Raw genomic sequence first — 16,907 nt, 5'->3', positions numbered from 1 at the left:
ATTAATCAAAAGTACTGTTTAAACTGTGCTTTATCCCACTGAGTTAATTGATCTACTATAAATAACAAATATTTCCACTGACCTACTTTAAACAAATCAACAAAATCAACCTGGATCTTTTGAAATAGCCGCTAGGCTGTTTTGCATTTTCCAGAGGGAGGGCTCTTAAGCACTTTCTTATTTACCTTTTAACAGGTGAGACACCCCTGGGTAATTTGCTTTTTTTTTTTTTTTTTTTTTTTTTTTTTTAAATTTCAAATATCTTCATACATCCAAAAAATTTAAAAAAATGATCACAAAGGCTCTTGCTTCCCAATATGTCCGTTTATACAAGTTATCTAAGATTTAATGTGCCACTGGTTTTGGCATCATAATTCTATCATCAAAAAAAAACTCACTTCTCCTCCTTAAATGTTGCTCCTAATTTCCTTATAGCTGCCAATTCTACTAGCGGAAGGGAAAGAGTCTCTTGCTGAATTTCTATTTTTTTTTGTGAGGTCATGATTTCAATATCTCTCTTTCTTAAGGTTGCTTTTTGTTTCTTTACTAGCCAAATTATTTCTCTGACTTTAATATCCCTCCCCCTCTGGTGTTCCTTTATATGAACTATCCCCCCATATATTAACCTTTTCCTTTGAATGTTTATAAGTCTCCTTTCCTTCTAAATTTCTCTAAAAGTATGTACTACACTAAAAGCATGTTTGGAGTCTGTATAATTAGTCCCCTTTTAAAATCCACAAGCTTGCGCTGACCAGGAGGGACTAAAGGGACTAGACTCCTTCACTCTAAACTTTTCTACTTCACTTGAAAGCCAACCCATGTCATCAATTTCTAGATCATCTTCTTTAGGTAAAGAATAAATTTCAAGTTTTCCTTCACAGGGTTTTATCTGTAAATTTAGGGCTACTATTAGATCTCTGCCTAGCATATTCTCCTCGGCCTCTGGTACCAACAATAAATCATTTACTCCAAATTTGTTATTTGTTTCAATCTTCACCCCTTTTATTATAGGAACAGGGAAAGCTTCTCCTGTAATTCCGACTACTGAAACTTGCTCACAACTCACTTCACATCCCTGGGGTAATTTTGTCACTGTTGACCGAGAAACTCCTGTATTTACTAAAAATACAAATTCTTCACTCTGAGGACCTACTCTTAGCTTTATTATCAAGGGCTCTTCTAGGTGTAATTCGATCTTTTTCGTTAGACAAAATCCTTGCCCTTTCTGACTCTCCTGAGAAGTTTTCTCATCTTGCTGTTTCTTTTTGCAATTTCTTTGCAGGTGCCCCTTTTTATGACAATAAAAACAGGTAGGTCCCACACCCTTCTTTTTCTCATTTCCACTACATGCATCACAGCAACGTTCCTTGGGCTTTGGACCCTTCTTATCCCTTTCCAGGGCTAGTACTAGGGGATCCTGAGGGGCTACGTTAATTTCACATTCTTTTTGCCACTCAGGTTTATTCCTTAGGGTGAAGAACATGTCTGCGTACATTATTTCATCCCATTTATTGAGCCGGCGGAGGAGGAGTATTAGTTGCAAAATAGTGTTATAATTAGTTGTTCCCTCTGGTGGCCATTTTTCTCCGTCATCAAGACGGTACAGGGGCCACCATTGTGTACAATACTTAAAAGTGTCTTTTTACTTATGTTTCCCCCTGGAATCCCTCCCAGGTCCTTCCAGTGTCTTAGGATACATCCTAAAGGGGTTTTCATATTTATATCTTTACTCTGTTGGCTTCCCATGGCTATTCTCTGTATTCGTGCTCTTTTCCACAAGTACTATATGCCAATATACCTTAACACTTCATTCACACAATTTCCATTCGCTTCGTCCAGGAAATGCGGATCGGGACTCCGCTCTCGTTTCGCAGCGATGCTGCGTCTCACTCACTCCACACACACACCCGTACAGTGAGAGGTTCCTACCTTATGGTCTTATGTCAGAACAGGCTGTTTTACCGGGTTTGGTCACAAGAGGTCGCCGATAGACCGTGAAATACCGGGTTCCCAAGTTCATGCACATACATTTCCAATCTGTTTACATAGAAAGTAATAAAAGCGTCCCCTATAAGATTTTACAACGGACACATAGAACAGACGCAAAAGGATCACCGGCTGACAGACCTCTCAGAAAGCAATCTTAGTTTTCAACCCTTAATCCACAGTATTATAACATTAAATACAATATTGAAAACAGTTGCCCACACAGTAAAAACAGACCAAAGATACCAAGATAAACAAATACTCCTTCCAGCAGGACTTTAACCTGCGTTTTCTCTTTTCCTTGCTTCTTTTTTTTTTTTTTTTTTTTTTTTTCTTTTTTTTTTTTTTTCTTTTTACGTTCACAAAACCAAATGCTGGGACTCTAACCCAGTAGCTGGGACTCTAACCCAGTAGCAGGACTTTAACCTGCATCTCTATTTCTGGGACTCTAACCCAGTAGCAGGACTTTAACCTGCATCTCTATTTCTGGGACTCTAACCCAGTAGCAGGACTTTAACCTGCGTCTACGGGACTTTAACCCGCATTTACGGGACTTTAACCCGTATCTACGGGACTTTAACCCGTAAAATCAGGGATTTTTACCGAGGCGTCCCTCCGGCTTACCCTGCAAGCGGTCACGTCTGACCCTCGTTTCCCAAACAAAGCGCTTTATCCCAAAACCAACAAACAATTCAAATACCTCTTAAAGCCCATAGGCAATTAAAATACCTCTTAATTGAGCAGGAGATGCAGCCAGCGTCCATCCGAGAGCACCGGTCCAGGGAAGGAGCTTCTCCCGACGAAAAGCCGTCAGGGGCGCCCAGAAGACCCCGGCCCCGGACCCGGCTCGGGAGAGGACCCTTAAGGCTTGGATCTCCTGTCTGGTGCCATATCTCCTGCCTGGCTCGCCAGAAATGATGCCGAATTTTGCCCCAAACAGGCAGAGTGACTGCCTAATCAGACTTAGCTTAAGTCAATTAAGCAGGAGGTATTTTTATTAACGACGCGTCGGAGAAATCACAAAATGGATTTCTGAGTTCACATAGCAAAAGCAAGCCTTATATACAATTTTGGGTATAGGATTACATCAGATCAGATACATAATCATGCATATTCATATGGGGCGTGGTGTAGGCGGAGCGTGGGCGGAGCGTAGGAGGAGACATCTCTTTTGGGGAATTTTCAGGTGGTCGTTCCTGTTGCCTTCATCATAGACGGGGTCTTTCCGATGAGTCTTCCTCTCTAAACTTTTGAACTCCTTTCCTAATTTGGTCAATTCCCGGTGTATTTGGCTTAGATCCCGTGGCTTGGCAAAACCCTTAGGGTTGTTTCGACATTGCTGGCTCTAAACCTGCTTAGCCCATTAGTTTCTCCTATACCTATCTCTTCCCCTGTCATGATGCTCTACCTCTTATCTAATTTGTTGCTCTGTTTTCCTAGTGCTGTGCTTTCTCCGTGTGTTCTAGTGCTAGGCCCTTCTTTCCATGCCTCTCATTCCATGTTTTAACCCATTACTTCTGGAAGGCTATCTGCTTTAGGGCTTCACAAGTGTTCAGGGCCAGATTGGATAGGACCCTGAGCAACCTGATCTGGTGAAAGGCACCCCCCGCCCATGGCAGGGGAGGGTTGGAACTAGATGATCTTGAAGGTCCCTTCTAACCCAAACCATTCTATGATTCTAATCTGGAATCCAGAAACCTAGAGCAGGGCTGTGGGAACACCACTGCCTTAAGTGCTGTATTTATTTCTGAAACTCACACACAATGGAAAAAATGTTAAATGCGTGCACCATAAGGTCTTTCCTTGTTTATATCTTGCTTAGAACTCAGAAGCTCCTTTGGTCTGATAAAGTGTCTAGAGATTCTCTTCCACTGTGCAAAAAAATTAAATTTGGATAAAGAATACTGTGGAATTCTGGTTATCATTACTTTTTCAGTTAGGACTTACAAAAAACACGCTCTCAGACACAGTAATGAGGCCTCAAGCAAAGCCTAGATCAAATTCCGCATTCCTGGTATTTCAGAGCTGATGTTTTTAGACTGCAGACTTTCAAGTTCTTTTTATACCTCAGACAGCAACAGAAAGAATATAAACCTAATCTTTGTGGAAATCTGTCAGAAGTAGCATTTCAATCTCATCACCCCTACATAAAAAAAGTACTGCAGTACAGAGGAGTCTGGCATAAAACTTATCTGAATTCATTCAAGATAATCCTGGGAAGATCATGGAACAGATCCTCCTAGAAGCTATGCTAAGGCACATACATGGAAGACAAGGAGGTGATTCAGGACAGCCAGCATGGCTTTACCAAGGGCAAGTCCTGCCTGACCAACTTCGTGGCCTTCTATGATGGAGTGACTACATCAGTGCACAAGGGAAGGGCTACAGGTATCATCTATCTGGACTTCTGTAAGGCCTGTGACAGAGTCCCACACAACATCCTTCTCTCTAAATTGGAAAGAGATGGATTCAATGAGTGGACTGTTAAATGGATAAGAAATTGGCTGGACAGTTGCATCCAGAAGGTAGCAGTCAACAGCTCAGAGTCCTGATGGACATCAGTAAAAAGTGGTGTCCCTCAGGGGTCTGTACAGGGACCAGTGTTTTTTAATATCTTCATTAATGACATAGACAAAGGGATTGAGTGCACCCTCAGCAAATTTGCAAATGACACCAAGCTGAGTGGTGCTGTTAACACACCTGAGGGATGGGATGCCATCCAGAGGGACCCAGACAAGCTTGAGAAGTGGGCCCATGAGAATCTCATGAGGTTCAACAGGACTGAGTGCAAGGTTCTGCACCTGAGTCAGGGCAATCCAGGCTGGGAGATGAAGAGATCAAGAGCAGCCCTGCCAAGAAGGACTTGGTGGTGCTGGAGGATGAGAGGCTGGACATGAGCCAGCAATGTGCACTTACAGTCCAGAAAGCTAATTGTATCCTGGGCTGCATCAAAAGCAGCCTGGGCAGCAAGGCAAGAGAGGTGATTCTCTCCCTCTGCTCTCATGAAACCCCACCTGCAGTGCTACATACAGCTCTGGGGTCCCCAGCACAGGAAAGACATTGACCTGTTGGAGTCCAGAGTAGGCCACCAAGATTACAGGGATGAAGCACCTCTCCTATGAGGAAAGGCTAAGAGAACTGGGATTGTTGAGCCTGGCAAAGAGAAGGCTTTGGGGTGACCTAATTGTGGCCTTCTAGTACCTGAAGGGAGCCTACAAGAAAGATGGAAAGAGACTATTTACAAGAGCATGTAGTGATAGAACAAGGGGGAATGGATCCAAACTGAGAATAGGTTTAGATTAGATATTTGGAAGAAATTCTTTCCTGTGAGGGTGGTGAGGTACTGGAACAGGTTGCCCAGAGCAGCTGTGGATGCCCCATCCCTGGAAGTGTTCAAGGCCAGGTTGGATGGGGCTTTGCACAACCTGGTCTAGTGAAAAGTATAATAATGTAACCAGCTGGTTAGGATGTCTGCTAGGAAGAGAATATGCATCTTAATTTTTACAGAGAGCAGAACGATCTGTGAAGGATGCAGCTCTGACCAGCCTTGCTCAAGGCAGACTAAGCTGCACTACAACTGACAACACTGCGGGCTAGGGCACAGACACATGCAAAGCAATTGGATGAGAAAGCAAGAGCCTCGAACCCATGCAATGAGCCAGCACAGTTCTGTACCATAAAAGGGGATGCAAGGACTAGTATGTCTTAAGACATTTGACAAATATTTAGTGGAACTAATACAACTTACATGAGGCAGTCTTTAAGCATAAGTCTCCCATTAATGAGAATTTTGAAGTGCCTCCTTGCACAAAGTTTTCATGCAAGTATATTTGGTAACAATTTTTTTAGTGCTCCCTCTACTCCTGCTCCTTCCTCTTTTGTAGCCCTAATTCTTGGTATTATAAAATCCCTCCCCATCAAGGCTAAATATTTTATCACAAGCCAAATAGCATGACACCAGATGAAAAATAAAAGCAGAAGCAGCAAATGAACCCTCAGGAACAATGATCCTATTTTTATGCAAACCCCATTATCTTGTCTTTAGGTGACTCAAAGTATGGAAAAATATACTACAGAGAACAACCCTGATCTGGTGGAGAATAAACATGGCAGCCTAACCAGTCCTTGAAGCCCAGTAGTTTCTATTTCTTTAGAGAACTGTAGCAATCGCGGTTTTCAGTTCTGTTTTCCACCCACCGCCCTCTCCTCTGCCTACCATCCCCAGTGACACATGAATAGTCTTAAGACATTGAAACACCATTTCTTGGAAAACAAATTTTTTGCTTGAACAGAACAGACTTGTCTGCATCAGAGGAAGCTACCTGAAAATTTCTGCTGCACAGCCTTCTATTCTCCTTTGACACATACAGCAAAAATCCCACCCTTAACTGCTAAAAACCTAAAATAAACGTAGAAAGAAAACAAGTTCGCCTAAGCATTGGTGCTCAGTGGGCCTTTCTTTAGTACCACATTGGTTTAGACCAATCTTACTATTTCTTCCATACTCAAGGGAAAAAAACAATCCACACTGGTGTAGAGACTAGGCAGCATAACTGCTCATTATCAAAGCTCATTAGCAAATGAGACACACCACCCCCAAAACAATAAAAAATAACGCAGAAAGGGAAGAGAGAGTGGCAACTTCATTGTCCGAGTTTCCACACCTACACTTCACACTGCTCAGTGCTTCTTCCAATATATAAAAAGGGCTTTTAAAATTAAGTTCACCACTAGAAAGATGGTGCAAAACATTTAACTCCTCCAAGCACCACTCCTACAAGACCATATAAAAGGCACAGAATGATGGTGACATCACTGATGACCTCATCCTAATGACATAATAGAGACTCACCGAGTGTAGCAACAGCAATCAACAGGAAGCCATAACCCAAACAGAAAGACAAGGGCTTTCACACAGAGGAGGGCTAAACATGGCTCCTTTCTCCATCTCGTTGACTCTTCAGGTCTTTGCAATCGGTGAGCACCATGAAAAGCTATAGGAACAGTGTCAGCCCATACCTTGCTCTCCAAGGCAAATTAAAGCCTTTCACTCAAAAATCTTTATAAAACATAATACTAAGTTCCTACAGTAAAAGTCAGCTTCTCACTAAAGACCACGAGCCTGAGACAGAGTAGAGATCTATTCTGAATTAAGTGAAGTGCCTAAGAGAAGTGAGAAGTCTGTAAGGCTAAAGCTAAAAGAAAGGCCACATTCCAGAAACAGCAAAGAGACAGAGAAAGAAAAACAGCAAAGTCGATCTGCCCCAAACCTAAAAATTCCTCTGATAAAGAAGAACTAGTGCTAAATGTCACGTAAAATAAATATGTATGAACTTATTGTGAAACTGTATGCATATGCATTTGAGAGAAAAATAAAAGACGACCTGAAGTCTTCAGAAGTACGCATGCCTTGTTGGGGGACTTGCGTCCAGCGCGCGTCGTAATAAAAGCATACCGAGCTTTACAACTTTTATAAAGTTGTGAAGTTTCTTCTTTTCTCCGCAAAACATTATGGCGAGCCAGGCAGGAGTTCTCTGTCCCCGCAGGGGCAGGGGGGATAGACAGACCTCCAAAGCGCGCCCTAAGATTTTTTCCTAGTAGGGCTCCGCTCGTCTCAACTTGCCACCTGCGAAGACAGACAAAGACCTGCTAGCCTGCAGAAGAAGATACAGTATGTACTGAGGGGCCCCCGGGAGAAAGAAAAAAGAGCAAAAGAGTAAATCGCTAAGTTCAGCTGATAGAGCAACTATATTAGAGACAAAGTTCATCGTTCTGATAGAGCAGACCGCAAGCGGCTCTGGAAGTGAGCCGAGTGAACCCATATATGTGTGTTAGAAATTCATAGTTCTGATAGAGCAGAACCGCTAGAGGCTCTGGGGGTGAGCCAAGTGAACCCGTGCATGTGTGTTAAGAGTTCATAGTTCTGATAAAGCAGAACCGCTAGAAGCTCTAAGAGTGAGCCGAGTGAACCCGTGTATGTGTGTTGAGAGTCCATAGTTCTGATAGAGCAGAACTGTTGAGCCCGTGTGTGCTTTGTTTGTGTGTGTGTGATGTCCGAACATTGTGTTACTGTATAGTTAATGTGTGCATTGTGTAGTCAGTGAGCTGTGTTTCTAATCGTGCAAGTATATAAGTGTATAGTGTATAAAAAGAATAAATCTACAGTGCAGAGGAGTCAGTACTACTCGTGTTTGAAGCAGCCGAGTGAGGCCTGAGGCGCCGGCTGCAGCAGGCTACAGGAGCAGAGACAGAAGTGCCCCGCAGAGAAGCGAGTAGAAAAATGTCAGTGATAGTATTTATCGTGTTTAAATGTAGTGATTTGTGTAGATCTAGTACATTTTAACCATGAGTATGAGCTCAGAGAGTTCCTTTGCCTTAGATGTTTGATTTTGATTGTGTCCAAGAAAATTGATGTGAGTAAATGCTGAATTATAGTATGCTATGTTGTGTTGAGAAAAGCGAGCACTTTGAGAGATATGCCCTTTCCCAGTAGTTTTGTGTGGTGATTTTCTTCCGCTGCATTGTAATAATTTGATTCTCATTGTATAGTAGTGTTTATAGAGATTTTAAGATTTTGTTGCAACAAGAGTGGCATTTTACATAAGAGAACTATAGTACAGTGATTTATGCTTAACTACGATAAAGTTAAAGGAATTCTAAGAATTCCCCCCTTCACAGCAATTCAAGCCTTAGCTCTAGAGAATTTGAGATAAAGAGAGGGTGCGAGTGCATGTGTCGGTGTCTGTGGGCATATCAGAGCTTCAGCTGTGACTAGCACAGCCTTTTTGCAAAGCAGTAAAACAAGTGTAAGTAGACACAGAGCTTAATTAGATTGTGCAAGAAGAGAACTAGAAAAGACTGATATTTTGTTTGATCAGAATATAGTGTCTATGTCACGTTTTTGATTAGCATGCTGTGTGAGGTGACAGTGGCTGTCCCCTAGGCACAGGGACAGCTCTGGCTGCCCCGTCTCCCCAAAGAACACGAGAATGGCCTGTGAGCAAAAGCTAGATGTGCAGTTATTATTGCAGTGCAATGTTTATGAGAAACACTGGTTTTGCTGTTCTAATAAGTGTCAAAGCACATGTAAATTAGAAGTTTCTGGTCAAGCAAATTCAGAACCTAAAGTCTTAGAACTTGTGTGTAAGAACCACATCTGATACCTGCCACCTAGAGCTGTGTGTATAAGAAGAAAGTTGAGAAACTACTGTAAAAGTCTGTAAAAAAGTTTGAGTAGAAGCGAGATAGAGCAAAAAGAAATAAATAATGAGAACTGACCAGAGCAAAGAAGTTCCTAAATTAGCCCCTTTTGGGAGGGGCTCACTGAGAGAAGACTGCCAGTAAGAGCAGCTCAGAAAATAAAAAGATTTATAATACTTCATTGCTGTTAGTACTGTTTTAAAATAAGAAGATAAATGAAATAGAGTTTTGTATGCTGAAATGTCTTTGTGTTTTAAGAAATCACCCAGATTTCTTGAAAAGGGAAAACAAGGCAAAGAGAAAGCAAATCAAACATGTTGTTCAGCATGCAGCATAAGATAGCAACGTATGAAATCAGGCAAGGATTATCATGCTGAAATGCAAAGCAATCACAGTTCACAAAATGAGTACATATGATTTGCTAAAAGCTCCTCCCAAGGTAAGGGAGGAAGAGTAAAGATGACCTCCCCAAAAAAGAAGAATTTTGTTGACAAGAGCCATATATTCAGTTTTAAATAAAGCTTTAGTACCTGTAGAGAATGTTTATGTTGCAGTGTAGAAAACAACTGAACAACTGGCCAGTCTGAGAAGGCATCCTGGCATCCTTGTGCAAACCTTTAAAGTAATATGTGTACTATGTGTACCTAAAAGCTTTTGTACAATTCGCTCAATTTGCTAAACATTCTCAAATGAGAAAAGTTACTCTAGAGGCAAATGATATAAAGATGTTAAGATTAACATTAACAAACACTGAAATTAAGAAAGACATTAGTAAAGAGATATTAGAATAAGTAAACAAGTGTTTTCAAAAGTATGGGCCTCTGCTGTACCAGAGAGAGTAAAAGATGCTCCCCCATGAGCATCAAGTTTAAAGAAAGAACACAACTAGTGAGAACTGAGTAGTACCCTCAAAAAGAAGATAAAAAAAGAATCAGCCCAATAATTGATAGTACTAGACTAAAGGCTGTCAATAAGATAACACAGAATTTATACCCTGTAGTAGCAAATCCATATACCTTACTAACTTGTTTAACACCTAAGCTAACCTAGTTCACTGTTTTAGGCCTAAGAAATACCTTCTTTTGCCTCCCTATCCACGAAGCCAGCCAGAAAATTTTTGCATTCAAACACAAGCTCACATAGTCCATGTGCCTGAAAGCTTCAAGATTCCCCACTCCGATTAGAGAACAGCTTGCAAAGACCCAGAGTCCCAAGAAGCTCCACAAGAAGAAAGGAGGCTGTTGCAGTACGTAGACGATCTTCTAGTAGCCACTCAGATGAGAGAAGCAAAAGAAGCCTAGACGGTAAGCCTTTTGAATTTCCTAAGACTCCAAAGACGCAGAGTCTCAAAAAAAAAGCACAAGTAGTGAAACAGAAAGTAATCTACCAAGAGTAAAATAATTATGAACTGCTCGCCAGACCCCTCTATGCTCTTATTGCCAATAGAAACAAAGATCTCCAGTAGACACAAGACACCACATGAGCCTTTCGCCAGCTAGAGAGAGTGCCCTCATGTCAGCTCCAGCTTTGAAACTTCCAGATGTAAGTAAACCATTCTTTCTATTTTTCCCACGCAAGGAATTGCCCAGAGAATACTAGCTCAAGACTTAGACCCTTACTGAAAGGCAGTTGCTTACTTCTCTAAGCAACTAGATGCAACAGCCAAAGGATGGCCAAGTTACCTCAGAGCTGTAGCAGCAGTCATGCTGAATATTCAAGAAGCACACAAGTTTACCCTAGGACAAAAATGACTGTGCTAGTGTCCCACACAGTGTCCGCAGCACTAGAAGTAAAGAGTGGCCACTAGCTCTCACCACAGAAGTTTCTGAAATGCCAAGCCATCATAGTAGAGCAAGACAATGTAGAGATAGTAGTGACTAATATTGTCAACCCAGCTTCTTTTCTCAGTAGACACCATAGTTGCCTAAAGACCACCGAAGCTACCTACTCCCGCCGCCCAGACTTAAAAGACGCTCCTCCAGACGATGCAGAAACCTAGTTCACTGACAGAAAAGCGACATTGCAAAGTTCACAGTGACTACCTGCAGAGAAGTAATCGAGTCTAGACCCTTACCAACAAGTACCTCTGCACAGAAAGCTGAAATAATTGCCCTGACCCGTGCCCTGGAAAGGGCAAAAGAGAAGAGAATAACCATCTACACAGACCCAAAGAATGCATTTAGAGTCACACATGCACATAGAGCCATCTAGAAAGAGAGAAGACTGCTGACCTCACAGAGAAAAAAGAGACAATCCAGCTGCTAGAAGCAGTTCAGCTACCTAAAAAAGCATATTAAAGCACACTAGAGAGTGAGCTTAAAATTAAAAGAAAGAAATGAGCTAGCAGATAGAGAAGCAAAAAAAGCAGCAAAGAGTGAAGTACAGATTTTCCTCAAAAGTAAGCCATAATACAATAATACTAACCAAAAGAGACGTACAACTGCAAGGGGTGGGCTACCATTGAAAGAGAGCTAAAAATCCCTTCCCATTTTCGTAGTTACTAGTGAAAGAAAGGCACTAAAAAACACACTAAGGCCTAACTACTTAAAAGCCTTTTATAGAGTGTAGCTCCTTTCTCAAAATGACCAAAGCTGCGAGTGATACAGAGTGCATTAAAATGAAGTGTTGACTTTGAAGCAGTAATTTCCACAGGCTTTCTAGAACACACATCTGATTGAAACAATCATTGTATCATTGTCAAGAATTTATATGCCACTATCACTCAAGTAAGCCGACAATGAAATCCTTGCCTCCAGACTAACCCCAAAATACGCCCCCGGCCAAAACTCAGTCAGACTGAGAGAGGCCATGAGCCTGTACAGCAGTAGCAAATTAACTTTTCAGAACTCCCAACGAAAGAAAAGTATCAGTATTTACTAGTATTGATAGATACATTTTCAGAGTGGCCAGAAACATTCCCCACCAGAACTGTCAAAGCTCAAGAGGTGACCAGATAATTTTTGTAAAGAATAATACCATGCTTCAGAGTTCCAGCCACAATATCCTCAGATAAAGAATCACATTTCATTTCCAAAATAGTGCAACAGATTAGTAGCCATCTGAGCATAGATCAAGAACTTCACACCCCATACCACCCCCAATCAAGCGGCCAAGTAGAGAAAATGAATCATTTAATTAAGCAGCAAATCATAAGACTGAAGCAAGAAGTTAATCTACCCTAGCCCAAGCTCTTCCACTAGCAATATTGCAAATTCAAACTAAACCTTGAGCTAAAAGAATGCTGAGTCCTTTTAGAATGCCTTATAGAAGACCATATAGAATACAAAGAAAATGTCCAGAATGTCCACCTACATAGTAGCATTAAGCAAACAGTTCAGAGTAATTGAGAAACATGTAGCTAAAACTTAGAGCAGAGAGTTAGATAGCCTGAAGATGATGTATATGATAAGTTTCTTACAGAGAAGACTTCAGAACCACAGTGAAACACAGACCACTGTGAGTACTTCTCACCACCTTCACTGCAATCAAAATCAAAGAGCAAAATACCTAGATCCATCACTCTCGAGTGAAGAAGGCCCAGAAACCCCTTAAAGAGTGACGCCAAGAGACAATGAACTGAGATTAAAACTTACTTAAGCGAAATGAGTATATTGCAGTCAAGAGTAGCTCATATTTTAGTTTGTAGAATTGTATTGTGTGTAATCACAACTAAAGTTTCAGAACTTGAGAGTACCTCTGTTCAAAGTAATGCTAAATAGCCTTAGTCCCTGACATTTAATCAGTATACTAGATCCATAAGAAAACCTTCTGAGATAAAAGATTTAAACATATCTACTGTAGTAATCCATGAGAATCAGATATGTGAAAAGCAAGAATGGCAAGAACAAGAACTGTAAACTCTTCAAAGAATCAGAAGAGAAGAAATCAAAGTAAAGTGCCAAGTCATCAATAGAGTAGCTTATGAGAGACCAGATGTAATTAGTGTCTGAACCTCCCCTAGTGTATATGAACACCAAGAAGTCTGTAACAACCTAAGTGAATCAGACTGTTAGTGTAATTTCACCTTGATACAGCCTGTAAAAGTGACCTGCCTTTGAGCTCGAATTACTATCAAACTTTCATTTGAATTCAAAGTAGATGTGACTGAACAACAGCTATTATTCAATCCAAAATAGTCTCTACAATGTGTAGAATTGATAATGCAAATTAACATCTCAAAAATCCAACCAGCCTGCTCCTCCTTCCTAAAAACTCCCTTTGAGAGCTAAACACTGCACTTTTTACCACAGCAGAGCCTTATACACCCCATTCATTTTCCAAGCCAGTTAGCTAAACACCCAAGCAATGACTGGTAAAAAGTGCTGAACTGCAAGTAGTAAATTAACCCAAGCAAAAGAAGTGATTTTCTTTATTTATAGCGATCCCCTTTCCTACTGAAATTTAGATCAGTGATTGTCCCAGTCTGAGGCAGTTAGATTCTGCTTAAAAGAAGTAGAGAGAGACCCCCCCCTCAGAACTCAGCAGCAAACTGTAAGATTTTGAACATCACTTTTGTGCTGAGTGTTTCAAGTAGCAGAAACCTGATCCCAGTTTCTTCTGAAGAACTGCAATGAATTTAAGCTCTTCTCTCAGACTTCCCCTTCATTATTTACTAGAAGCTTAGACCTGAAACTAAAAGCAAAGTGAGTAAAGTTTCGTAGACCAAGAAAGACATTCCTGCTTGCCACACATCTGAGAAATCAAGTGCTCTAGAGAGAGAAAGAGATTCCTGAGATCTCTACATTTCAGAACAAACATCTGCTTCAAATATGACCTAAACCTCTGTCAGATACACTTGTGAAGTGTCTGAATTTGCAGTGTGAGCCCAGCACATCCCTCTAGCAGAAAGAGATAGTCATAAACAGAAAGCAGTTCCTGTTCCCCATAACAAACATCTAACTAGCATATTAAAGACAAAATTAAGAGTTTTAAATAGAATTGATTCAGAAATACTAATAAATAAACTAGCCACTGCAGCAAGTAGCCTAACAAAATTGAAGCAGCCTTTATAGTAATCTCTATTAGCATTAAGAACTAGCCAGTGACAAATTTCAAAAGTACTGCCAAAGTAAAGAAGTATGAAAAGGCCAGAGACCAAGACCACAAGTTGATAGTAAAAGCACTTAGTATAGTACAAAATAATGTGTCTTTAGCTTTCAGTTGTATACAAGCACAGTTATAAATACAAGCAACAGCAGCTCTAATCATATGAGAAAAAAGTGAAAGTAATTTTCCAGCTGAAATTCAAGAAATTGTGTTAGATAATGTAATTGATTTTGAAAAGAACTTTCAAACCTAGCAGACTATTGTGAATTTCACCTATGATCCTGTTTCTAATGTAGCAACTGCCTTTGTGCTTACCATACATAATGCCACTGTTTATGTTGTCCATCCCATCATTGCTCTAAGATCAAACCATGAGAAAACAATACTCTATCCTTCAGAACATAGAGTGTGAGCACAAAAGATGAATGAGAAGTAGCAGACAGTAAACTTAAAATCCTGCATTACTAGAGAACAGATAAGATTCATTTGCGAAAGCAATACTATTAATGCTCAAGATGTGTTTAGACACTGAACAGAGTATTTGTCACTTCGAAGTCCATCCAGTCACTGACCAAAAAACTGTGCTCGTATATACTAGAAAAGAGAGTATGCTTGAAAACTGCTTGTGCTGCCGTACAAATTGATAGCAATGATGTTATTCTGTCTAGTAGAAACCATTCTAATCTCTGTATATGTAATTTTGTTAAGATTATTAGATGTGATCTTTGAGTAGTCACCAACTGCGAATAGAATCTTTAATAAGTTGTGTAACCCCATTGTAGTCTTACTAATATTAGTTGAGATAAGTTTAAGACTATTACATTGTTAATTTAGTACTAGAGAATGCTACAACAAATAGCTGTACTAACATCTTTGTCAAAAGCACACAGTGAAGCACTAAAAGACACTTACTGTTGTGAAAGTTTTCATTAAGTAAAAGAATTTACTTATTTCCTAAGAAAGGGGGGAATGAGACAGAGTAGAGATCCATTCTGAATTAAGTGAAGTGCCTAAGAGAAGTGAGAAGTCTGTAAGGCCAAAGCTAAAAGAAAGGCCACATTCCAGAAACAGCAAAGAGACAGAGAAAGAAAAACAGCAAAGTCGATCTGCCCCAAACCTAAAAATTCCTCTGATAAAGAAGAACTAGTGCTAAATGTCACGTAAAATAAATATGTATGAACTTATTGTGAAACTGTATGCATATGCATTTGAGAGAAAAATAAAAGACGACCTGAAGTCTTCAGAAGTACGCATGCCTTGTTGGGGGACTTGCGTCCAGCGCGCGTCGTAATAAAAGCATACCGAGCTTTACAACTTTTATAAAGTTGTGAAGTTTCTTCTTTTCTCCGCAAAACAAGCCAAGTGTCACTGAAAAGCAAAGCCTATGCCAACACTTACCTGTACGTTGCCAGGCTATCCACTGCATTTTACAGCTCAGATGAACAAAAATGGAAAGTTTGAGCTAATCCAGTCCTTGCTCTCGCCTTCTCTAGCAGGGCTGGCCTGGTGCCAGCATCCTATACCCCATGGGGAAGCCAGAGGCTAGGAGGGAGAGGTCGTCCCCAGGGGGCATAATGCTACTACCGAGGCAAGGGGCTCCTGCAGCTAGCCTCGAAGGAGCATGCCCCAGGGGCGTGCGGGGAGAGGCCTGCCACGAACCCCGGGGAAGGGCAGCAGGCCCAGGCCGCCCCACAACCCATCCAGTCCTCCACTCACCCTGGCGGCCCACGATCTCAGCCACATGGTCAGAGCTGGGCACGGGCACGCACTCGGTGGTGTTGACGCTCTTTCCGCAGAGCAACGCCGTCTGCTCGCCGCTGAGGCCCACCGAACCGCCGCCACTCAGGCCACCGCCGTAAGTGTGGGACAGCATTGCCGCCATCATGCCCTCAGGATCGTGCGCCCCGGCCGCTACCTCCTGCTCATCGAGAGCGGGCGAGAGCAGGACGGATCCCAACACCGGCAGAAGCGGGAGCGGCTGGGAGGGCGAGGAAGACATGGAGAGCAGCAGCAGCGCGGCCTGGTGGTCCTCTTCGTCCTCTTCCTCCAGCTCCAGATCTCCCTCGCCCCTCGCCGCCGCCTCCCCCCCCGCTCCGCCAAGCTTCGGCTCCCCGAGGGAGTCCGGCGGAGGCGCCAAGCCCGCCCGCTGCCGGGCCACCCCCATCACTCCGCTGCCTCCGGCGGGCAGGCCATGGTCGCGGAAGCCGAGGCCGGAGATGTACTGCTGGAGCAGAGGCAGCGGCGGGGGGGGGGGGAGGAGGCGCGGCAGCTCGGCGGCACAGGAAGCCGTGGCGGCGCTGCTGCTCGGCATGGCGGGGAAGGCACGGCAGGCCGGGCAGGGTCTAGCGGCGCGGAGCCGCCATGCCGTGAGGAGCACGACCCGGACCCCAGGGGCAACACTCAGCAGACCTTCTACCCCATAACCCTCCCCACAACAGGCCTTCAGACGGCGCTGGAATAGAGGGATCAGCGGGGAAGAGGTGATCCCGCCCCGCGCTCGCCGAATCGCCATTGGGCGGCAAAGCCGGTTCCTGGGCGGCGCCAGAGATGGATGGGGCCTGCGGGGTGCGGGGAGGCCCCGCCCTCGACCCCGCCGCCTCAGCGCTTCGGTGAGCCCTGGGACGGTGGGGTGCTGTGAATTAAGGTCCGGTTAGACGGGGTGAGCCCCAAAACAG

General features: G+C 42.6%; 1 protein-coding gene across 1 annotated transcript in view; it reads right to left on the bottom strand.

Moving 5' to 3' along the window:
• MEX3C (mex-3 RNA binding family member C) overlaps window positions 1-16,543 on the bottom strand; it is a 41,028-nt gene extending 24,485 nt beyond the window's left edge. The window contains exons 1-2 of the mRNA XM_063179521.1: window positions 16,513-16,543; window positions 15,949-16,218 (exon numbers count right to left, since the gene is read on the bottom strand). Coding sequence (XP_063035591.1) covers window positions 15,949-16,218; window positions 16,513-16,543 — 301 coding nt within the window. The remainder of the gene's footprint in view (window positions 1-15,948; window positions 16,219-16,512) is intronic.
• Window positions 16,544-16,907: the final 364 nt, after the last annotated feature.

This window comes from Melospiza melodia, chromosome W, assembly GCF_035770615.1.
Source record: "Melospiza melodia melodia isolate bMelMel2 chromosome W, bMelMel2.pri, whole genome shotgun sequence".
NCBI lineage: Eukaryota > Metazoa > Chordata > Aves > Passeriformes > Passerellidae > Melospiza > Melospiza melodia.
This window is presented reverse-complemented; position numbering and strand designations above follow the sequence as displayed.